General features: G+C 41.7%; 1 protein-coding gene across 1 annotated transcript in view; it reads right to left on the reverse strand.

Annotated features, from left to right (window-relative positions):
- The window catches only part of RYR3 (ryanodine receptor 3), a 364,573-nt gene that overhangs the window by 305,248 nt on the left and 34,876 nt on the right, over positions 1 to 24,449 (reverse strand). Inside the window, exon 4 of the mRNA XM_088025080.1 lies at positions 18,329 to 18,436. Within this exon, the coding sequence (XP_087881206.1) occupies positions 18,329 to 18,436 (108 nt within the window). The remainder of the gene's footprint in view (positions 1 to 18,328; positions 18,437 to 24,449) is intronic.

Raw genomic sequence — 24,449 nt, forward strand, 5'->3', positions numbered from 1 at the left:
GAGATATTTGTCAGTCAGGGTAGTAATGACATTTAGATTGATGGCAAGTGTACTTTAGAAAGAGGTGAAGCAATTATTTTTTTTTGTCTGAATTAATGTCTCCCCCCCCTTTGTCCCACAGCTGACTAACAGACTTCTAAGAACCCGACACTGCCCACTTCATTCTTTACCTAAAAGAAGCCCAGCAGCCGGATTTGTTTTCCAGTCACTGCTCTGGTTTTGAGTCAAACCACCCATACTCATCATTCATCAGGCCTCTGATGAAACGGTGGACCAGTGGCCACATAGGGTCAAGACTAAGCACTCTGCCCAGTCATGGCCTTTCATCCAAGCTAACATATACTGAATATTTCCTACAATGAGTTTAACAGCGGAAAGGTCAGATTACCTTGATGTGAAAAAATCAAACACTGTCTCTAATTACTATTTCTCTAGGAAAAAAAAATCCTTGTTCATTCTATGGATAATAAAATAGGAGTAAGTTTTTACCATAAAACCGCCATTGAGTCCTACCTGCGTGCAAACACTTTTACCCATGTGGGCTATGAGGCAGAAAATGAAATCAATTCTCTTTAGATTTTTTGATCCTCCTTCCTTTCTCCTGCACTCCTTAACTTACTTTTTTTTTCCCTCCACTCTCCCGGATGTTCTTTCATTCCTCATACCAGTCCCAATTATGATTTTGCTGGACAGAGATCAATTCATCTTATTCTCTCTACATCCATATAATAAGCCCAGGGCCATATATTATCTGACAGACAAACACAGAGCCTGGTCTTTCCTTGAAGTATATGAAGTGGCCTTGGGTGGAGAAGCTGATTCCTAAGAGTTCTGTGTACGTATGGGCCCGTGTAAGGATAGGAATATAGGTGCCCCTAATACTTTCTATCCGTTCTGCTCTGAGAACAATAGCACAATTCTTCTGAACATCTCATGGACTGATTCTAGACAAGTAATCTTCAATCCCGGCTATCTATCAGAATCACTGGTAAAGCATTAAAAATGAAAACAAAGCAAGCGAAACAAATCTCCTCTGGCACAAAATGCTGGGCCATTCCCTAAGGTTCTCATTGTAGGTCTGTGATAGGGCCTGGGCTCTCAGGTAGTTCTGACATCAGAAGCCTGATGCCAGTCTCGAGAATCACCCCTCAGGAACTCCTCAGCCACATTGGAGACCTCATCTAAGTAATCTGCATGATATTTACAGTCAGCAAGTACTTCTCTGTTCTCAGAACTGTCCTTCTGGACCAGTGACTGACTGTCCTTTTAGCGTTTCTCTAGACCCCCACTGAAGCAAAAACAAACATGGTTGCTTCCCTTTGTCCTTGACAGCTTTAGTCAAACTAAAAATGACTTTCTCCGCTCCTCTGTCTCTGAGCTCTGCTGGCATCTTTGTGACAGATGGACAGACAAAAATCCCTACCTTCACATGTGTGGTGAGTCCCACCATGACCACCCCCAGACCGCCCTCTTCACCATGTCGAAGGGCAGCTGGACTCTTCCTGAGCTGTCTCATCCACATTCCAGACCTCCTTGCCCACCAGCCTGGACTCCACTGGGCCCGGGAAAAGATAAGAGTTTACGGCAAAGAACAGCGCAGTTTAGGGGGAAGGTCTTTTACTTTTCTTCTCTTACTACTGGGTCATTCTTCTCCCTAGTCAGTCATTTCTGCTCTGTTTTCACTCTGGTTCTGTGCTTTCTAGGTCCCCTGCCCTGAAGGGTGCACTTCAGCATTCTGCATTCTTATTTACAACTTTTACAGTTTACAATTTTATGACTTAGAATTTTTACAATTTAAAATTTACAGTTTTTCTACTTTTCCATGTCTGCAAGGTTCGTGTCTCTTAGAGGTATTCTGAATCCTCTAACACTTGAGCAGTGCTATTCACGTGGCTGCTTTCAAAGGCCCACCTTTCAGAGGTCTAGCTTAGGTCTCAATGTTCCAGCCACCGCCTAGTTCTCTGTCAAAGAGAAAAATGACAGTGTTATGTTTGTTTTTTTAAAAAGAAGTCTTCTCTGCTGATCTTTGACTGGAAGCCAGGAAATGGATAGAGCAAAGCCCTCTCCCCATTGTGCAGAGAGTAAATTCATCACCCTGGCATTGGAAGGATAACCTACTAAGACTGACAGTAAAACCCAACTTCCCTTGAGCCGCAAGAGAAGCTTCGCTGGGCAAGGGAAAGAAGAGATATTAAAATTAGCAACAGTGATCTGTGAGAGGAGGAGGGGAGCCACTCAGAAACGTGGAGTATGGTTCACAATCCGAACCCCAAAATAAAACTCAACTCCAGTTGTGCTGACATTTGCCTCCTTCAATGGCTGGAGAAAAATCAATCAATCAATCATTTCTCAGTGGGGTTGGTAGTTACCATTAATGTAACGTGGTGACTTGGCACTGAAAATAACATTACAAACAATGAATTATCTGAAAAATAAAGAAAACGATCTCATTTACAATAGCATCAAAAACAATAAAATACTTAAGAATAAATTTAACCGGGGTGCCTGGGTGGCTCAGTCGTTAAGCATCTGCCTTCGGCTCAGGTCATGATCCCAGGGTCCTGGGATCGAGTCCTGCATCGGGCTCCCTGCTCCGTGGGAAGCCTGCTTCTCCCTCTCCCACTCCCCCTGCTTGTGTTCCCTCTCTCACTGTCTCTCTCCCTGTCAAATAAATAAATAAAATCTTAAAAAAAAAAAAAGAATAAATTTAACCAAGGAGAGGTGAAAGTTGTTTAGACTGGTAAGTGTAAGACACTGATACAAGAAACCAAAGAAGACACAAATAGATGCAAAGGTTTTCTGTGTTCCTGGATTGGAAGAATATTGTTAAGATGTTTATACTACCCAAAGTTATCTATAGATTCAATGCAATCTCTATCGAGATTCCAATGACATTTTTCACAGAACTAGAAAAAACACCTAAAATTTATATGGAACAACACAAGACCCCAAAAGCTAAAGTAATACCGGGAGAGAAGAACGAGGCAGCAGACACCACAGTTCATGATTTCAAGCTTTATTACAAAGTAATCGAAACAGTATAGTACTGGCGTAAAAACAGATATACATAGACCAATGGAACAGAATTGAGAGCTCAGAAATAAACCCACACATACACAGACAACTAATACTTGTCAAGGGAGCCAAGAATACTTGGAGAAAACACAGTCTGCTCAATAAATGATGCTGGAAAAAGTGGATATTTAAATGTAAAGAACAGAGGCACCTGGGTGGCTCAGTTGGTTAAGCGACTGTGTTTGGCTCAGGTCATGATCCCAGAGTCCTGGGATTGAGCCCCGCATCAGGCTCCCTACTCAGCAGGGAGCCTGCCTCTCCCTTTTCTGCTCCCCCTGCTTGGTGTGCACGCTGTCAAATAAATAAAACCTTTAAAAAAACATGTAAAGAACAAAACTAGATCCCGGTCTTATACCACTCACAAAAATTAACTTGAAATGGATTAAAGACTTAAATGTAAGACCTGAAACCACAAAACTCCTAGAAGAAAACATAGGGAAAACTCCTTGGATATAGGTCTTGTCAATGGATTTTTTTGATATGACACCTAAAGTACAAGCAACAAAATGAAAAAAAGAAACAAGTGGGACTATGTCAAACTAAAAATCTGCACAGCAAAAAAACAACAAAGTGAAAAGGCAACCTACAGAATGGAAGAAAATATTAACAAATCATGTATCTGATAAGGAGTTAATATCCAATGTATAAAGAACTCAGACAACTCAATAGCAAAAAAAAAAAAAAACCCTTAAATAATCCAATTAAAAAATAAGCGAAGGACCCAAATAGACCTATCTTTCCAAAGACGACATGAAAATGGCCAACAGATACATGAAAAGGTGTACGACATCAGTAACTGCTAGGAAAATGCAAATTAAAACCACAATAAGAGGTCATCTCACACCTAAGTGGCTATCATCCCCCCTTGGCAAAAAAACCTCCAAGGGATAACAAAGCCGGCAAGGATATGGAGAAAAGGGAATCCTTGTGCACTGTTGGTAGGAATGTAAATTGATACAGCCACCGTGGAAAACAGTATGGAGGGTCCTCAAAAAATTCAAAATAGAACCACCATATGATCCAGCAATGCCACCTCTGGGTATAAATGAAATTACTACATTGAAGAGATATCTGCACCCCCATGCTCACCGCTGTGAACATTATTAACAATAGTCCAGACATGAAAACAACCTAAGTGTCCATCGACAGATGAATGGATTAAAAAGTTGTGGTGTGTGTATGCATGTTATACACACAATATATTCAGTCACAAAAAGAAGGAAATCCTGCCATTTGTGACAACATAGATGGACCCTGAGGGTGTTATGCTAAGGGAAATAAGACAGAGAAAAACAAAACTGTATAATCTCACTTATAGATGGAATCTAAAAAGAGGCAAAGTCATAGAAAAGGAGATCAGATCTGTGGTTACCAGAAGTAGTAATTAGGTAAAGGTGGTTAAAAGGGACAAACTTCCAGTTATAAGATAAATCTGTACTGGGGATGTCATGTACAATATGATTGATGACTATAGGTAACACTGCTATATGGTATATTTGAAAGTTGCTAAGAGTACATCCTAAAAGTTCTCATCGCAAGGAAAAAAATTTTTTTGTGACTACATAAGATGGTGGTTATTTACTAAACTTGCTGTGGTAACAATGTTACAATATATGTATGTCAAGTCATTATGCTGCATACTTGAAACTTACACAAGTATTGTATGTCAATTTTATTTCAACAACACTTAAAAAAAAAAAAGAACACTGTAGCTGATCTCTGTTTATTACTCTTGGAGAGACTGCTGCTGACTAATGATCCCCAGAAACCAGAAGATGCTAACAGGTTATCTAAGAGAGTCAGTCCAAAGTGAGAGGGAGAGCCTGAGGAACAGACAGACTTTAGCAAGGCAGCTACAAAAATTCCTGGTAACCTATTACTGCCTACTAATCAATATTCATCTACAATTGTTTATACAGCTTGAAGAATCAAGAAAGATCTTTCTAAGGAAGGGCTTCCTTAACACGCTACAGAATGGTGCCATGAAACCAGAAGATGAAAATGTCATACAGTAGGTATGCCAAAGGTGCTTTTTAAATAAATGGAGAAAGCAGGGCACCGTACCAGACTTGCCCCCAGGAAATCTGTTACCTCGCAGAGAAACAGAAACAGCTTAATAAGGGCTCACATAAAGGCAGGAAACACTGAATGAGACTGGAATTATATTGGAGGTAACATTGTGATCTTTATGTTCTTCATAAAAATAAAGTATCACTAAGGTGCTTGAAGTAATCTCTCCTTTGGTATCATGCTAATATTTCCCCCACTAGCCATGGTGGAGGCTATGGGATATGCATCCCTAACACCAGAGGTTCGTCTCTGACTTGTTCTCCATGGAATGGAACCAGAGTTGTTCAAGTTCATGTTTGCGACAGAAGAATTGAGATGGGTCTGGGCTGCCTTGTTGCCACACTGGAGCAAGGATGCTCTCAAAGACATCAGCAGTAACTTTCAGGAGGCTACCATGCACTCCCTCTGACCAAGCAGAAGGGATCTGGGCATCACAGAGAAAACAATGACTGTATTTTGGAATATGCAGGGTATTTGGAAAGAGACGTGAGTCTAAAATAATACTAAAGCAAGGAATGGGGTGACACAGTGTGGGAAAGGTCACTGTAATCTACAGTCCAGTTTCCAATAGTCTTAAAGTCTTCTCAGTTCAATTTATGATCGTCCTATATTGATGTTATTTTTCAATCACCAGATTATAAAACAAGGACGTAGATTAGAGAGGCTATTTAGCAGGTGGGAGAACTCTGGATAATGTGTTTGGCTCTTGCCACCAATTTGTTACCATGGTGACCCCCGTTGTCCCTTATTGGTGAACTACCATGGGGCTTACTTTTTTTTTTTTTAAATCCAGTCTGAAAATTGTAAGAACTCTATCTGGGACAGAATGCTGGCAAGATCTCAAGGGCTACAAACGACTTTCTGGAGCCAGGTGGCCCTAGCTTCAAGGAGGCTGGGGACATTGGGGCTAGGGTGTTGTCTCACCTGCCCCTGCTCAGGAACCCAAAGGGATGTGTGGGGAAAAGGTGGATTCAGCCCAAGATTCCTTTCCCAGATCAAGTGAGAGCGTTTAGAGTAGATCTTATAGATATAAAAGTCTTTTGGTTTGGAGGGCTAGACACATGCACATTTGTTAAAAACAGGATCATTTGGGGCTATATATACCTGCATTCTGTGCTAGAATCTGAAAACAAATGAAAGTAGCTCTTACGGGATGAGACATAGATAAATGTCGAATATGGAAATGTCTTGATTATTTTGGCACGCTTCTCAAGATACAGCAATTTCGACATCACTCTTCAGAAGAAGAGATTGGAGCTTCTTTTTTTTAAATTTATTATTAAAGATTTTTATTTATTTATTTGACAGAGAGAGACACAGCGAGAGAGGGAACACAAGCAGGGGGAGGGGCAGAGGGAGAAGCAGGCTTCCCGCCGAGCAGGGAAGTGGATGCGGGGCTCAATCCCAGCGCCTGGGACCATGACCTGAGCTGAAGGCAGACACTTAACGACTGAGCCACCCAGGCGCCCCAAGAGATTGGAATTTAACACGGTTTAATATAAGAAATTAAAATAAACTTTTTCTTCTGTTGGAATGATACTTTAGTAGATCACTACAGAGGAAAATAAATCAAAAAAAGGACAGATACAAATAGATTCCTCTTATACAAGGGATACATTTGGAAAGACAAGCGCATATGTGGGAAAATGCTGAGTGATGTCTGTTATTCACAAGAAAGAAAAACACCAAGGTCCATTAACAAAATTAAAATGAAAATACATATTTTAAAAAGTGCACACGTCGATGAGTGCTTAGGGACAGACAGACAAACGAGGGAAAGAGACCGGCAGACCTGAGGAGTATTTTATAATTACTGTGAGCACAAAACATTAGGTGAAAGGAGATCAGTTGAAACTGGACCTGTCAGGACCAGAATTCAGCAGAGTGAACTTACAGCTCCTGGTTGCCGTGGGAACAGCTCAAGCTAATACAATGGAATAAAAAACTGCAAATGAAGTAAGTAATGTTAGAGGTGAAGCAACCACGGCCTAGGTAGCTCCACCTGGGGAGAGAGACAGCAAGGAGTTTATGAGGGATATGTGCTACAGGTAAGGACTGGGGTTATAAGACCAGGAACTGGAGTTCATATAAACAGGTCAAGCCGAGATCGCATTCTCGAGAGGAGTACTGCCATCCTACCGTCTCCCTCACTCACTTTGAGAGAAATCAGTGCAGCTCATAAATCAGGGATTTGCTGCCAGGAAGGAATAGGAAACAGGGAAACAGCAGTTGCTCATCCTCCTGGTGACCCAGATCCACTGCCTGAGGTCAGAGAATTGTAGTTCCTGCTATTTAGACTTGCCCCCAGGCCCTTTGTGCCACCCTGGGGTGGGGGGCTGCCTGGATGGGGTGTGGGAGTCAAAAAAGGCAATCCCTGAGCAGAGCAAGAGATCCTGAAATGCATCTTGTTAAATATTCACCCTCCCTTTCCCCCATTACTGGAAATCTCTAGAAACAAGCTATTGGATCCATTTCAAGGCTGAGAGAAAGAATAGGAGTTGGAGATATTATACCACCATGTCAGGTCTTTATTTCCAAAATGTGTATGAATCCTAAAATTGGACAAGGGTTTGCAAAAATGTCCCTCTCCCAAGCTGGCACAGGAAAACCCCGAGAGGGAAGGACATAAAGTTGCCAGGGTCCTATCATGGGGAGACAGTTCTGTAGACTACTGGGGCAAAATGCTTGCTTCTCTTGCCCCTGAACCACAAACACTACATTCGGTTTGAGAAAGTCAGTGTCACGGTTCTCCGCCAGACTGACTCAAGGTGCCTCAGTTATTACAATTCAGTTACCGGTACCCACTGAGAAGACAGAACTTGAAGCCTTTTGTACCCCAGCAATAATTCTGGAAATCCCTAAGACCAAGTCATAAACTTAATGTGTATATATCTAAATAATTATTTATTTTCTAATTGTTGTTTTTTTAAGGTACTGCATTCAACTTACCTTTCTAATATCTCACCCAAGACAGGAAAAGAGGTGCTTCCAGGAATAGTCTTTGCCATGAGTTTCCATCACTGGTACCCCTCCCCCCGCCCCCGCCGGCCCCCTGCCCAGACAGCAGGACTCAGGGGAACTAGGGAAGAGAAAGCACCTTTTCAAGCCAATCCCCAAAGGCTGTTCTTCAGCTAAAACCGGTGTGGTGCTGGCCACAGGGACATGAGAACAGCCCTTCATGCATTCTTTTAGAACGACGTCTCTATTCTCCTGCCCACCATCCTCCACCCACCTCATAAAGGCAGCCGAGCAACTGAGAAATGGCAGCAGGGAACCCAGCCTCCAGCCGCAAGTCATTAATACACAGCAGCAGGCTATTCCTACTAACCTGCCAGGTCCACTTTTCTCTCGATAACGAAAAAGATGTACAATTGGGGCCTAGAAACTCCAAATGCATCCCACTTGCAACAGAGATAAGACCTGGAGTGCCCCACCAAGGAAGGGGTGAATAAGTCCCACCAACAAGGACACTGACTCCCTCTCTGGGTTTCAGCAGAACAACTTTTGTAAAGCAACGGCTTTTAAGCCAAAACACGTCTGGTGGTCGGGGGAAACTGCTTAGAATGTGGAGTTTGTAAGAATAGGCCTTATGGGCTACAAAGTTCCAAAGCCGCTGCAGTTTCAACATCAGGAGCAAAGTGATCATCAATATAGTTGCCAATTTTACGTTTTGCCCAGTAAGGGCATTTTTTAAATAGAAAGAAGGAAGCTATCACCTACGCTATCACTATAATTTCCATAAATAAACCAACCAATAAATAAACTAACCTGATAACCATTAGACTATAAAAATTGTAAAAAAGACATAATCCTAGAAAATAAAAAAAGGTAGGGTAGTGCTTGGGTGGCTCAGTCGGCTGAGCCTCGGACTCTGGGTTTCGGCTCAGGTCGTCATCTCAGTGTCCTCTAATCTAGCCCTGCAATGGGCTCTGTGTTTGGCAGGGAGTCTGCTTGAGATTCTCCTCTCCCTCTCCCTTTGCCCCTTCCCCTGCACGTGTGTGCATGCTCTCTCTCTCTCTAATAAATCTTTTAAGAAAAAAAATTTAAAAAGGTAGACTTTTCCATTAGTGAAATTAGCTTAATGATACAATTTTATATTGTAATTATTTTCCTGATGACTTGCAAATCCTTATTCCTAGGCAGACAGGGGTCCCAGGACAGCGTCTGAAGATGTCTAGGAGCCACTGATGTAGGTCAGAGGCCACATTTGCTGATGGATGGGCACAACAGGGGACAGAGAGTGGCAGTGCATAGGCCAGAACTCCCCCTACCCCCCCAGCCAGGCACTATCCCTTCTCCCACGAGAGCAACTTCAAGGCACCTTCCCCTCTCCCCCTCAGCACCAGCCTAAGGACAGGCATAGGAAACACAAGTAAAAACAGAATCATTCCGCCATCCCAGACCTCTGAGGTCTTTTTGCCCCAAGGGCCCCCTGAATCTTCTTGCTCTTATTCTTGCTTCCTTTTTCCACTGATTCCACCTGGTCAAAATTCCAGGTTCTTCCATTCTAAAACCACATAATAGTAATCGTAGGGCTGGGATACTAGTCGCAGGGTTTTTACTCCCCTGAGGATTGACATGCCAGTTGAGATCAGGATTTCTTTTGCACCAAGTCAATTTTTGTTCACCAGAATATCCACATAGGTGCCTTCATTAAACTTTCATGAAATGGAAATAAGTTGGAGTTTTTTTCTAGTTCATTCAATTCTCCCCACAAATATATAATTTAAAGGCTGGCAGCTGTTTAAAAGTAAATTACACGATCAAAGGAAACGTCTAATAAATAAACTGAAAGGTTTCTATTCTCCCAGGATTTCTTGAATTCCAAATGTGCTTCATTTTTAAAAGGTAAGCAAGGGTTTTAACACAAAAGATCTCACCTAAATTCAAATAGGTTACAATTTAGAATTAAAACACATTCCTAAAAATGCCGCTGAAATCCATCTTTACAACCCATCTCTGTGCCTGTGCCCCCCAACAAAACAGTTGTTTTTTTTTTTTAATTCAGCAAAGTCTCTCATCAGTATACCCCCCTAAGAATGCAACTATTTACCTAACACAGCTTGGGCTCAAGAAAGCTTAGATGCCCCAATCCCTCCTCATTCCTCTAAGAAACTTTAATAAAAATGTTTACATTTTTTGCAGTTAAAATGTCAAAAACAAAACACAGCACAAGGAACTGCCTTTAGTCCAGCCATAGGGAAGAAGCCCAAGCTTTCTAGGATGACTGAGGTCATTAGGACAAGACTAGACTAACAAAGCATTGAAGGTCAACAGCAAGAAAGGAAAGAACTCCAGGGTTTGTGTAACATTAGCAAGGCTAAATGTTATCACATTTGCAAAACAACACCAGAATCACAAAGCCATATCGATTTTAAATATGAGGCACCCTACTCAGAATGAAACCATTTCCCCAAAGAAAAGGCAATTCCACTAAAGCTGAAACACTGTATGGGGGGGAGGGAGGGCTGGATCATCAGGGGCTTTAAAAATTCATTCAATGGGTTCTTTCACTTGAAAATGCTTCTACTTGGGATATGAAGAAATGTAAAAAGCTAGTTAACCTTCATGGTTATTCTTAACGGTTGCAAGTAACATTTCGTTCTTCTGCTGGTTCATTTTGGGGATGTCAGATGAGAAAGGGAGACTAACTAGCTTTTTCCATTTTGATGATGAATTCCAGCCCTACGGAACAGCAGGGCTGGAACCCCATGATGGCACCAGGAGAGGGCGGAAGCGCTGAGAAACTGGTGTGAAGGCAAGGCTGCACACTTCCGTCGTTTTAACAAGTTCAAACCCATGGCCACAGGCCTTCCAGACCACATGCAGAATAAAAAAAAAACTCCAAAAAACAACTTTCAGTGTCTTAACGGGAAAAAAATGACTCCACAGGAGAGCCATTCTCCTAATTGGAGAGCAGTAGTTTCAACAAGCTGCCTGGCAACGAATTTTTAAGTGTGCAGCCACGTCTAATTCCATGAGATTGAAGTGTGTGGTGCATGGCTTTTTTTTTTTTTTTCATTGCAGAGGCACGAAGAATGCAAATTGCCTTGAACACTCACACATGAGAAGCCCAGTTCATTACAGATAAGCTGGTCAGTTGTCCATGCAAAGTACATGTATATTAAAGGAGTGAATAACATACCCATTCCGATAGGTCACTGAGCTAGCAAAAATCAAAAACAAAACAGTAAATGGATATTTTAGTGGACGCAGGTCTTGCTGAAAGCTTTCAAGTAATTTGAGGAATCTACTGGTGCTTACTGTAGGGGGGAAAAAAAACCCCAATGAGAATGAAGGGGGTGGATTTCCCACCTGGTGAGTAGGTGGTTATTTTAGCTAGAAGTTAGCAGTGGCATTAGATGTAAAAGTTTGCTTTTACTTCCCCCCCCCACCCCTGTACAGTGCTGATGTCATCAAGAAACAAGCAAGCAGCATGCTATTGCCTAAATTTGTGTGCAGTACTTTTTCATAATTATATTTACATAAGAAAATCCACCCGAAGAAAATGGTCAGTATCCACATCAGGCAAACTTGGAATTTCTTTTTTCTCAGAAATACTGCAAACAATCATTTAGATTTTTTTTTTTTTTAAAGCAAAGAGGTACTTTCTTACCATGAACTAAGGTCTTCCAGATGGCATATCTTAATTGGCTAGGTTATCAAAAGGCCAGCTCAAAACTGAATTAGGAGTTATTTGCATGTATTTTCATAAATGTCAGCTTATCAGAGAAACATTAAAATCCATTATTATCAGCATAAAATCTTAAAATCATAGCATAACATGCGAGAGAAGTGTAAGAAGGGGAAAAGAATGGAGGACGAAAGGGGATATGTGTTTAATGACAATTTGGTCTGTGCAAAAACATACTAAAAACCTTAGTTTGGAGGCTTCTCATGATTATTTAATTTCTGAAAATGATGTCTGGCTTTTTGAAGAAGTTCTGTCAAAGCTACAGAATATATCCAATACATCCCATATTCTTGTACAAGAAAATTTATAGAGGATTCAGGTCTCAAAAAAAAAATTAAAATTATATAGTCATCACTCCATCTTAGACAGAGTTTGGGAAATTCTTTGTCCACGCCAAGGGAGAAAGAGAATAAACACATTGATTCAACTCTACCTAAAATTATGGGAGCCAGGGTCTCAAGAATAGTGGCTAACACAAATAGGCTACCATTTCCACAGCTAATCAGTGATGGGCTACACACCAGAAGAAGGTAGCAATGCTTTTCCTTTTTAACTTGGTGCATGGGAACCTTCACACAGGAAAAAGTTATTTTGCATCTAAGTGGGGTCAGTATTTAGAGATGGTCAAACCAAAGCCCAGAGAAGGTAGGAGATTTGGCGCCATCAGACCTCCAATGGGCAGTGCCAGGACTATACCTAAACCATCTGCCTCCCAGGCTCATCCCTCAAACAGGTTGCCTCTGATGAGCCAATCTGAGTGAACTCAGGACAGAGTTTAAAGGGTAGTTTTTGACATATAACCTCCTCCAAGCTTTTACATGTAAGAATTATTTCACCCAATAGATTTAATTATTTTTTAAATACAAAAATATTATTTTTGTAGCAGGTATGGACAACTGGCTATAAGTTAAAATAGAAAGGGAAGCATCCAAAATCGGAATGCTATTTTTCTCCACTTCAAAAGAAAAAGCAGGGCCAAGCCAAGTAAAAATTTAATGCCGTGGCACCCTGCTCTAATTAGGAGCTAGGCAGGGGGTAATATCCCCAGAATGAACCACCTGACAGGCATTTGTACCGTGTTGGGGGTGGGCTCCCAAGTGCTAGTGCTGAGGAGGTGCCTGGGGAGCCTGAGGCAGTGGCTTTTACCAACGAGGGCAAAGAAAGTTCGGACTTGAACACCTAATGGGGCTATTTCGGCGTATCCTGGCTACCCTGGCTTTAGGGCATATATGGGCAGGTCCTAGGACTTATATCATAATACATGCAGAAGTGACTTTGCAGTTTTTCTCTAAAGGAAATCTTATGTACTATTCTAAAGGTGTAGCTAATGCCTACTGTTAGATTTGATTCATTAAATGATTTCTCTTTTAAAAAAGTGTAGTCTTTCAAAAAATGTCAATGGGGATGAGGTTTATCTAGAACTGTGTATGCAGTTCCTCCATCAGTCTTGTTCCCTTTCCATACACATACCAGAATAAATTCTCATTCTGGCTATTTGCTGACAACTAAGAAAGGAAGGCAAAAACCTCAGATTGAGGGGCTAAATCTGGACAATGGGGTATCCCGTCTCTCCTACAATCTAGAAATGGTGGGAATTCGGGGCTAAGGAATAAAGAAGTAAGGATCCTATTAGCTTTCTTCATTCTGGATGAGTTCATACAAGATCTCTACCTCTGGGCACAGCTAGAGTTCAGACTTTAGTCCAGGGGCTTCTAACTCTCAGCAGCACCTGTTTTGATTTGTTCACTACCGACTAGTCTCAGGGTAGATGTATCTTTCGCAGATTCTTTTTAAATAATGTTGCCACATTTCTGTAACTTTATAAAATGGATCAACGTCCTGAACTTGACTACAAGGTAAATACCTCATGACATGTACTTTAATGACCTTTACATGAATACAAGCATAACGTGAGATTAAGTCTTACTGCCCGTTCTAAGGTCACGTGGTGCCAGGAGACAATCTCTAGATTCTCAGAAGGCGCAGGCTCATCCTCCTCAGACATGGCAACTGCGCTGTAGGCCACACGTGTGCATTTCTCTCGCAGCTGTGTTGCGTGTAGTACCCGCCCCCCACAAAGCCAGGGGCGAATAAAAGGAGCCTGATGCTCCTTTGAGGGTTAGTAGTTGGGACTATCACATAAGTAATATGGGAAATTAAAGAGCTACCTCTCAGGGAGGTTAACTGTGAGAAAAGTTCCTATGGAAGTAATAACTTTCCAGGTCACATTTCCCAATCAAGGTTAAAAGGCTGATTGTGCATTAGCATTCTAGACATTCTAGCAATGAGAGGGAAGCATGATCTTAGGTGTTCATGTTACATGTTCTTCCATCTTATGTAAAGTATAATATTAACAGGGCAATCATAGCATTAATGCATTTTATATGGGTATTTTTTTTTTAAGTGGTAGAAGTCTAACAATGATTAAGTCAAGTTTTAGAGAAAACCAGAGCCCTTATCAGAAGGAGTACAGCTGGTAATTGTGTTAATCAAGGCCTTTCATTTTTAGAAGCATTATGCCCATTCACGTCAAAACCCACTTGGAGTTCTGTGCACCTGGTCATATAGCATGGACTTCTCCTTCCTGTGAGGCATTTGAATATGAAAGGAGGGAGTGGAGCTGAGATGAAGAGGAACCAGTATATATTTTCGGCACATGTAGAGACTTCTATCATTTAATTTCTACCCAACACCATGAGGTAGGTTGCATATTGAAGATTTGGAAAGTAAGGTACAGAAAGGAAAAATAATTTGCCCCAGAAGTCCCCTGATGCATCTAGCTCAGACTGAAAGCCCATCTGCCTGGCTCTGAAGATGGAGCTTTTCTCACAACCAATGCTGCTTGCTCTCTCTTCAAAGTCATTTCTAAGGGATGGTGGGATTGAAGGCTCTGAGGGGACACGCTGACATCTCTTTTAGTGCCACGTCCTGCCAAAAGCGGCTGGGTATTTCACATACTGTAGGTCCAGTCAATCAAAAATGTGAAAATATTTTAATATTTGTATGCAGGGGTTTTACTTCAAACTTCAGCCATTTAATTGGCCACAGTGCCAAACATCTATCTCTTGGTAATTTTCTCCAGAATAAAACCATATAGGATTTAATCAGAGTCAAACTGACCCAAAGATGAATTCAGCTAGGGTGGACTCTGGAGGGCCACCACACGTTCTTGGCCTCGTTTTTTCTCCTTTTCAATGTAAAGCTTGGTCCCACAAGCTAGTTGCTATGGCTAAGGACAGTTCAAGAACAAATCTGTTGTTAAACAAAGCTGGACACCTTTGTTTCTGTTAGCAAGGGGAATTGCTGCAGAACTGTAAATCCTTGCAAAAAGACTTCTGTACACGGATCACGTGAATAAACCAACAACTGAAGTCATTTTTTAAACATGTTCAGTTGCTGCAAAGCAGTGAACAGACACGCCACATGAGGACCAATTTATGGCTAGAAGGAAAAATTACACTCTTCAAGACATCCCATTTGGTGGCAGTCATGATCATTAGTGAAAGTAATATCTATTTAAAAGCAGTAAATGCCTATTTCCAAACAGAATGGACTGGCATACAAAGGAAGCGTCATCCCACTCAAACATCCCCAGGCTTCCCAGAGTATCATTATGGTCTGTCATGTTAACTGACTTCTTTTTTTCACCCCTCTTTTTCTTCTCTGCTGAATATTATCGTCTAAAATCAAATTAAATACTAATGGTAAATGTGCACATCAATCACTTCAGGAAAGCAAAACAGACTCAAGAGGTTATATAAAAATATTATTTCTCATAGTAAAGATCGAGAGCCCAGATGGAACTGTGAGAGTATTCCAAGAGGGTTACAGTGTAGCCGAAGCTGCTAGCCAGGTGGCTAGTTAATAGAACCACCAACAAATAACATCTTAATAATTTCAAAAGACTCCGGCTCTCCTTCCAAGTCCCTTCCTCCTAGCTCTAAGATCCCTAGTCGATGACGACGATGATGATGATACATGTCAAGATTGGAACTATTATTTTTGGTAAAATAGCACAAAAAGGCAACATGACACATGGGAAATTTGAGTCTGACCCAACATGATGATTACTGTTATCCAATGAACATTTAATAAGAATGTCACAGATCATTTATTTTGGATTCAAGTTTTCAAAGAGAATGAATCCCCCAATAAGATTTAATGTACTGGTTTTTAAATATGGCAAATTAAAGATGGGCCCTAAAATATATAATTATATTGAATAAACTTCTACAACATGGCTGGTATTTAAAGTAGGTCTTATTTTTATGTTCCAAACTATGTACTCACTCTTACAAGTTGGTCTTCACATTCTCTTTGGAAAATGAATTGCTATATATTCTTATTTAAGACAAACCAAGTTAAGCCTATTATTTAAAGTGCATGGCAATTAAGAAGAGCAAGGATTACAACCAGAACTTCTGAATTTACTTTGTCACGTACAGAACTTCCTGAACCACTCAAGCTAAATGAAAATGAAGTCCTTTCAAATACACTTTTTGAGCAAAACAGGGTAAGAGAATGCCCAAGAGATAGTTCTCCAGTTAACATAGCTTCTCTCTACCTTCCCAATTTCTATCCTTGAGCCATAAGCAGGCAGAGTCTAGCTGCTCTTGCTTGAAACTGAAAGTGCTAATATTCCAAATCAACCAGCTCCCCCTCACCAAAGAGGTCTATAAATGATGAGTTGTTAGTTTTGGAAAAAGAATGAAGAATTAAAAATAGATTTGTTTGAGCTGAAGGGTATATGCCTATGGAGGAAAGCATTGGTACTGAGGTTAATGTGAGGGGGAAGCAGACACAGACTGCAGTGAACAAAAACTCACCTGTGTTAATGCTCTACAGTACAGAACAAAGCTATTCTCAGGCGGCTGACAAAAGCATATTATTTTAAACCAAAAGAGCGAAGAATTACAAACACTGTTTGTTGTTAAGGACCCTAGAAAACTAATTAAATATTCTAATGTTATAGGTGAGAACACTATGGACCCAAGAGATAATAAATCTTGAGTAAGATCACACTATGAGCTGGAAGATGACCTACATGTAAATACTGGTTCCCTTAAGTCCATGGTCATCATCTCTTCTACCATAAATGAGACATTTCTTTATTATGTATGAGTTCATCTGAGTCAAGTGAGAATAAATTGTGCTAGGTATTACAAATTGTTCCTACCTACATGCAGTTTACTCCCCAGTATAGGATGCAAAAAATTAGACTTGCAATTATAGTACAGAATGAGGAGACCTATTTATTGACGTTTGCTCAAGCAAGGACACCTATCCCAGACTTGCAGAGTCAACAAAGGCTTCTCAGTAGATCTGGTATTTAAACTGGTTCCATGAAGGAGAAGTAGAGATTACACAAAGGAAGACAGGAGGAGGAAGCTGTTCTAAATGGAGGGAATAGCTGACTCACATGAACAGAGGCAAAACAGCACTGTCATGTTTGAGGAAGTGAAAGGAATTCAGTATGGCTGAACACTGAGTGTCCTGGGGGGAAGTGGTGAGAGATAGGGCAGGAAAGCTGAGCAGGGCTCACAAATCCCGAAGGGTTTTATGTCTAGTTAAGGAATTTGGAATTTTTCTCAAGGTAATGGGAAGACAAAGGGTTTTAGAACAGGGAAGTATAATGATTAGATCTGCATTTTGGAAAGAAATTATAATAGCTGAAAAAAAAATGGCGGCAGAGGTGGATAAGTATAGAAGGAAACAAAGCAGTTAGTAAGCTACTGCTGTAACCCAGAAGACAAAGGATAGTCACCTAGTATGGTATCTAAGGGGGATCAAGAGAGATGTTTGGATTTGAGATATTCAGGCCATAGAATTAAAATACCTGATGATAAATGGATATAAATAGATGCGGTCATTTGGGAAAGAAAGAGTCAAAATTATTCTAAAGTCTCTGGTTAAAGACTTTCTGACATGGGAGCTATGGAGCATAAGCCCTCAGTTTAATACTTAGGACCATTCTACTAACAACAGAAACTCAAGACCACTCTACATTTTCTCATCATGAGTGAAATTGTGGAGTCCTGGGAGTCAAAGACTGAATTCTACTGGAAATCCTCACCAAACTGCTATAACATAGTTGTACTTCACTGGGGGCAGTCATAAATCTCTGATGAGAGTTTTCCAAGAGAAAAGAATGGCCTAACAGGCAGCCTCCATCTCAAGGCCCTCCTCACATTTCCTGGTGGATTATGGGTTAGGAAAGGGGAGTAGGTTCAAGGTCCTATGTCCTGCTTGTGCAGCATCAACAGTGATCTCTTCCATTTTCTGGTGGAATTTGGTTAACCCAAAGGAAGCAGGTTTAGGGTTGCTCAGTAACAAGAATTAAACAGAGAGAGAAAGATTTAATATCTCTATATGGATCAGCTCAAGGATCCTAAGGTTTCCTGTTTCGAACCTGGAGGAATGAAATGAAGTATGCACTTTTGGGCTGTGGTGTGTCCCAATCCCTACCTAGGACATAAATCAGGTACTCACCCCTTCGCTGCCATTTTCACCTGTGTTGGCAAGCATTTCCTGTAGGGCTCTCACAGAGAGGGACTGTTCCAGCACAAAATTGCAGACGCAGAGATCTGGAGGAACATACTGTGGAAATAAAAACAGAATGAGGATAACTACTCGTATCAGTTGGGGATAGATCACACAATAACAATCTCAAGGGCAAAGAGCTTATGAATCAGTGATAGGTGGATGGATGGATGAATAGGAATATAAAAGGTCAATTTCTCTTATTCAAGTTAAGATGGGTTTCAAGCTAGATTCTAAAGGATGAGAAGAAGAAAATCCCTAAGTCTCAAGGAAATAGTGACCAAGATGTCAGGAGCAACTTGAGTGTGGCTGGTAGTATGTACAGGAGAAGAACACACATACAGTCTTGCTGAAGAAGGGAAAGGAAAGATACACTGATCCACACCGACACCTGGGTAGGACCAAAGGAAGAAAGCCACTGGGACCTCGTCCACAATCATCTCTAAGAGGGCAATGGACAGACCACAATGTGGCTCTAGACAATAGTGACCATGATAGGGAATCTATTTACTTGTTAAGAAAACCTGGCTACTGCAGCATAAGAGAACTAAGAGCTGCACAAACACAGTTCTGAACAAAGAAATGTCCAGAACTATAAGAACCGATGACCCCAACGACAATCACTCTGATTTATTATGTGCTCAGGTAATACAATATTCATGCTTCTTCTGGAACACTTCTCAACAACAGTTAAAGAGTTTTTGCCGCATACTGACTAGTAATAGCTAATGCTGAGTACTTTCTCTGTGCCAAGCACTGTTCTAAGTACTTTGAATATATTAACTCACTTAATCCTCATAACCACCCTGTAAGATAGGAATTATTAACATTCCAGTTTACAGCCAAGGAGACTAAGGCATAGAGAAGTTACGTCACCTGCCTAAGGTCATGGCTTCTATTTGGCTGAGTTGGATTCAAATCCAGGCAATCTGTCTCCAAAGTCTGTCTACTTTACTCTGTTCTGATCACTGATGGAAATATTAAAGATATTTTTCACAACCAGAATATTTTCAATCAGCAAATATTTAAGTATTGTATTTATAGAAAACACAGTGCTTAGTAGTGAGAAAGATATGAAGACACACAACATCATTGCTCCACAGGAGCTTACAGTCTAGTTTCCTGATATGCCATTTTCCTTGGGAATACAGCTTATAATCAACTTACATACCAAGCCTTGGTTTCCTGTAGGACACTGGAGAACATGGCCACTAGGAGAATAACAGGAATGAGGGCCAGAAGTCACCAACAGCTATGTCTAAAACTCTGAGACAGGTAAAGTGGTTTCCATGGAGCTCCAATTTAAAAGCCAAAGCAAGCCCACTGTGGTCATTTGGGAAAGAAAGCGTCAAAATTATTCTAAAGTCTCTGGTTAAAGACTTTCTGACATGGGAGCTATGGAGCATAACCCCTCAGTTTAATACTTAGGACCATTCTACTAACAACAGAAACTCAAGACCACGCTACATTTATGGGTTAGGAAAGGGGACCCCACTCTACATTTATGGGTTAGGAAAGGGAACCCCACTACTAAGGCACAGATAACCTCTGACTTCAACATTTTCATTTTTAAAATAAGGAAATAGGTAATCTCTAAATTTCCTTTAATTTTGAAGTATTTCATGCATTCTTCACCGCCCCCCCAACCTCAACGTCCTCAAATAAAATGATGTTCTACTTTCTGGGCCTACTATTCCCTTTATTAAAAGTTTTCAGACCCCCAAGCCAAGATTGGGTAATCCTATCCCAAAGGCTAACGACCTCTGGGACACTTAAATTTTGAGGACTTTTCTACAAAGTATGTTTCTACTCAGGGTCATCACAACCCAAAATCCTAAAAACCCAGTCTTCTAGAATTCTGGCATAACACACAATTGCCCGGTTCTTTTTATGAAAATGACTACAGGAGAAACTGTAATCAGGAGACAACAGCTTTTACTGTATATATTTCTTGCTTTGTTTTCAAAGTCTGTTCTTGCTGTAGGTAATTAACTCATTTGTATGGCACGTGAGCGAGCAAACAGCTGTTAATGCAGGGCAGAGCCTCACATCCAGAAAGTGTTTCTAGAGCACATACAGCATAATAAGTAGCATCCAGTATGATAAAACACTTCCTGAAAGGCCTTACGCCATGAACATTGATCTGTCTAACTCCATTTCCCCAAATACGATGCCATCAGAGAAAATTTTAGAGATTCCCTCCCACCACTTTTTTTTTTAAAGATTTTATTTATTTATTTGACAGAGAGCCAGAGCAGGAACACAAGCAGGGGGAGTGGGAGAGGGAGAAGCAGGCTTCCCACGGAGCAGGGAGCCCGATGTGGGGCTCGATCCCAGGACCCCAGGATCATGACCTGAGCTGAAGGCAGAAGCTAACGACTGAGCCACCCAGATGCCCTTCCTTCTCACCACTCCTTAGTCTACCTGGATCTCATGTCACCAGAAGCAGCAGCAAAAGAGCTAGGGTTTGTGTGTTTCTTCCTCTTTCACTTCACTAAAGCAGGTGATTTGGAGAATTTTCTATTCAGGAATGTCTGCAGTGATGGTTGGTACTTGGCTCATCAACTGAATGATTTCAACATTCCTGCTCACTCTTACAAGAGCCCTATGGAGTCCATTCTCCTGTAGACCTAAGCGTTCACAGACCCACGTGCTAGAGATCCTGCTCTGGCATGGGACTGTGTGATTCTAAGTCACTTTTCTTTCTTCCCTAGCTCTGGTTTACTTGGACAGGAGACAGGTGTGCTCCCCCAGCACCGCCATCATCCAACCTGATGGAGGACCCCCAGTAACACAGACATGAGACATGCTCCGATCATATTTTTCTTTTCCCTCCAGATAGGATAAGTCCCAAGGCGGTCAGAACTTCATTATTGGGACAAATGGGCACATGTAATTGGGAGACAGTGGGCACGGGGAGAAAGCACCTCAAATCAGAGTACTGTACCTGCCCTGGTTTATGCAGTTTCCTTACAGTTTAATTTTTCTACCTCTAGAGTGTGGTCCTCGCCTGGAGCCTGCACTTGGGGATAAGGTCACACCAGTCGAAGAGCACACAGAACAACATGGGGACGGTGGCAAGGGAGAAGACAGGGCAACAGGAGTATGTGGAGAAAAACAAACCGCAAGTAGTAACTGGTGACATAAATGGAGTGCAGAGCACAGAGCCAGCTGACTTGCTACACCAGCTGCCATCCTTAATTAAACTCCACACTGGCCTGGGCTCCTACCTCCACATTCTTCAAGACTGAGCAAAGGCCACTCGTCCATCAAAGCTAATTTGTTTGCAGCACGAGAGTCCCCCAGGAGGTCGGCTCATCGTCTGTGGGCTCTGGAGCCTGTGCCTCAGTCACTGTGCGGCACGTGTTTACCGATTCTCAGCATGGAGAGAAGGGCTCTGTTGACATCTGTTCTGAAACAGCTCTTCATCTCTCTCCCCAGCCCCGTCCTCTGCCTAGAGAAGCACTACATTCCCAAATGTCCTACAGAAAACCTTGAGATTCCGGGGCCCTGCCAAAGCCAGAAACTAGGTATTCATTTAGCTCCATGACGTGGAAAGCAGTAGAAGAGAAAGCCTGTGGACTCTCTGTGGTCCATAAAACTAGGTAACATCTTCCTCACTGCACCAGCAGTGTTTTTCGAAGGCTTACTAAAAGCAAGATGGTGGGAATTTGATACTCTTGCTGTCGAATTCACATAGCATTCTTCTGCCTAGCACCTCACAATATGCACTCGGCACTGTGCTGGCTTGTACTAGCCAGGCTTTGGGGCAAAGGAAGAGGGAGTCAGTTACAAGGGGGGGTGGGCTGTCCTCCCTCTACTCCACTGTGAACCACACTCTGTTCTGCCTATCTAATTCTCATGCAGTGAAGTCTGTTTCACTAGATTGTGGGTATCTTGAAAAATCTGTGTCATTCTACTTTTGGTATCCCCAGTGTGAAGAACAGCAAGTGCTCAACTCGTCTTCATGAACGGACTCTATGTTCTAGAAGACTCTCTGAGAGTATGTGGTTGGTGGTGTCTGTGGATGCAGACAAATTGTACTGAGCACTCACCTGCAGGGCTGGGCCCTTTCCCCCAACTTGTTTATGATTCAAAAGGACCTGTCATGGGTCTCCTTCCAATTCTCCATTAATCTATCTGGTTCTCACATAGCCAGGCCTCAATGATACACCCTCTAAGTGTATCAATAGCTTTGAATTAAAAGCAATATTGTGGGGGCGGGGTGCCTGGGTGGCTCAGTTGTTGATAGTCTGCTTTTGGCTTGGGTCATGATCCCAGGGTCCTGGGATACAGCCCTGCATCTGGCTCCCTGATCGGTAGGAAGCCTGCTTCTCCCTCTCCCACTCGCCCTGCTTGTGTTCCCTCTCTTGCTGTGTCTCTCAAATAAATAAATAAAATCTTTAAAAAAAAAAAAGCAATACAGGGTATATTAGTTAAGTGGGAATACTCTAGCATAGGACTCCATGAGGTCCTATATCTGTTCAACTGCTTATTAGTTGAATGAGGATAAGCAAGTAACTTAGTCTCTCTGTGTCTCAGTTTCCGTATTTGTAAAATAGAGATATAATAGTATCTATTTCTCAGCATAGGCAGTTTTTATGTTTAAGAACTTAAAATAGGGTCTGGTACATAGAAACAAATGTCAGACATTATCCATCACAGAGCAGTGAAATCAGAACATCAATAACTCATATGTTCATTTATAAATCTAGTATCTTTGAGGTTCTTATTATGTGTAAGGATAAAGCAAAGTCCCCAACCTTCAAGGTTGTGTGGTCAAGTGGAGTGTCAGGGAAGCAAATGGACAATTGCCAAAGTATGCTTCAAAAGGCCCAGGGTGAGTAAGAAAGTGAGGAAGCACACAGAATCAAACTTGTCTGGGGTGGAAGGCTAGGGAGGGGAGATGGAGGCAGGGAGACAGAGAGGGAGAGGGAGAGGGGAAAGAGAGGGAAGAAAGCAAAGGCAGGTGAGAAACAAGGCTGAGGAAGAAGTAGGCATTAGACTGAGAGGGTCTTGAGTCCCCTTGTCAAGGAGTTTGGACTTTATCTTCAGAGCAATAGAACACCATTAAAGGAAGTTATGCAGGAATTAGTCTAATCAAATTTGCATCTTTGAAAGATCATTGCAGGTCCAGTCTGAAGGAGGCTAGACCAAGGCAGAGAAACAAATTAGGGAGCTGTTGTCATATGCTGGTTATTAGGTGACAATAGCATGAATTAAAGTAATGGTGCTGGACGTGGAGATAAGGGAATTAATCTGAAATATCTTGAGAAGATAGGAGAGGTAAGACCTGGCAATTAATTGAATGTAGGAAATGGAGAAGATGACCAGGGTTCCTATAGGATGGAAAAGAGTGCAAAAAAACTGGGGTACAGTAAGAATAAGCCACACCAAATATCAAAAGGACCACAGAGATGGTAATTACACTTGGTTAAACTGTCCACTGGAACCTCCCATTTGGGCCAACAGAATGACGACAAGAGAGCAGAGGTCTGTGTAACTGTGTATGGGTATCCCCACAGATGTCAGCAGAGGTAGGCTCATCTGGGAAAAGAGTGGGAATCCGAGAGGATGCTGCATATTCTCCACAATAAGAGAATTCCTGGAGACCCAGCCTCTGCAGTCAGCCCAATTAACCTCACTTTCCTTTCCCAAGTCCATTAAGCAGTCAGCCAGTATTTGGAGTACCACAATACACATTCAGTACTGCACTAGCTGCTTCAGGGAACAAAACAAAAGGCATGGTTTCTGTCCTTTAAGAAATTTTTAACCTATCTGAAGAGACACCTACTGTACATGAAACTTTATAAAACAATGCAAAACAGAATATTCAATGCTAAATTGAGGGGTAGGAGTTCTATGCCCTGCAGGACACAGAGCCCTCTCAGCAATGTTGTGATTAGGAAAGCACAGCCCAGGCTGGAGGCTGGCCTCAGGAAGGCTTATGTGAACAAGAAGTTCCTGGCACATAAAAAGAACTCAGATTTTTGTTTAATGAATGAACACGATGGGGGAGTTATTCTTTCCATTTTCTGGTGTCTGCTTCCCTTCTGTTTAAAATTCCATT

The sequence above is a fragment of the Eumetopias jubatus genome, unplaced genomic scaffold, assembly GCF_037043125.1.
Source record: "Eumetopias jubatus isolate StellerSeaLion01/CBP00866 unplaced genomic scaffold, mEumJub1_p1.0 scaffold_7, whole genome shotgun sequence".
NCBI lineage: Eukaryota > Metazoa > Chordata > Mammalia > Carnivora > Otariidae > Eumetopias > Eumetopias jubatus.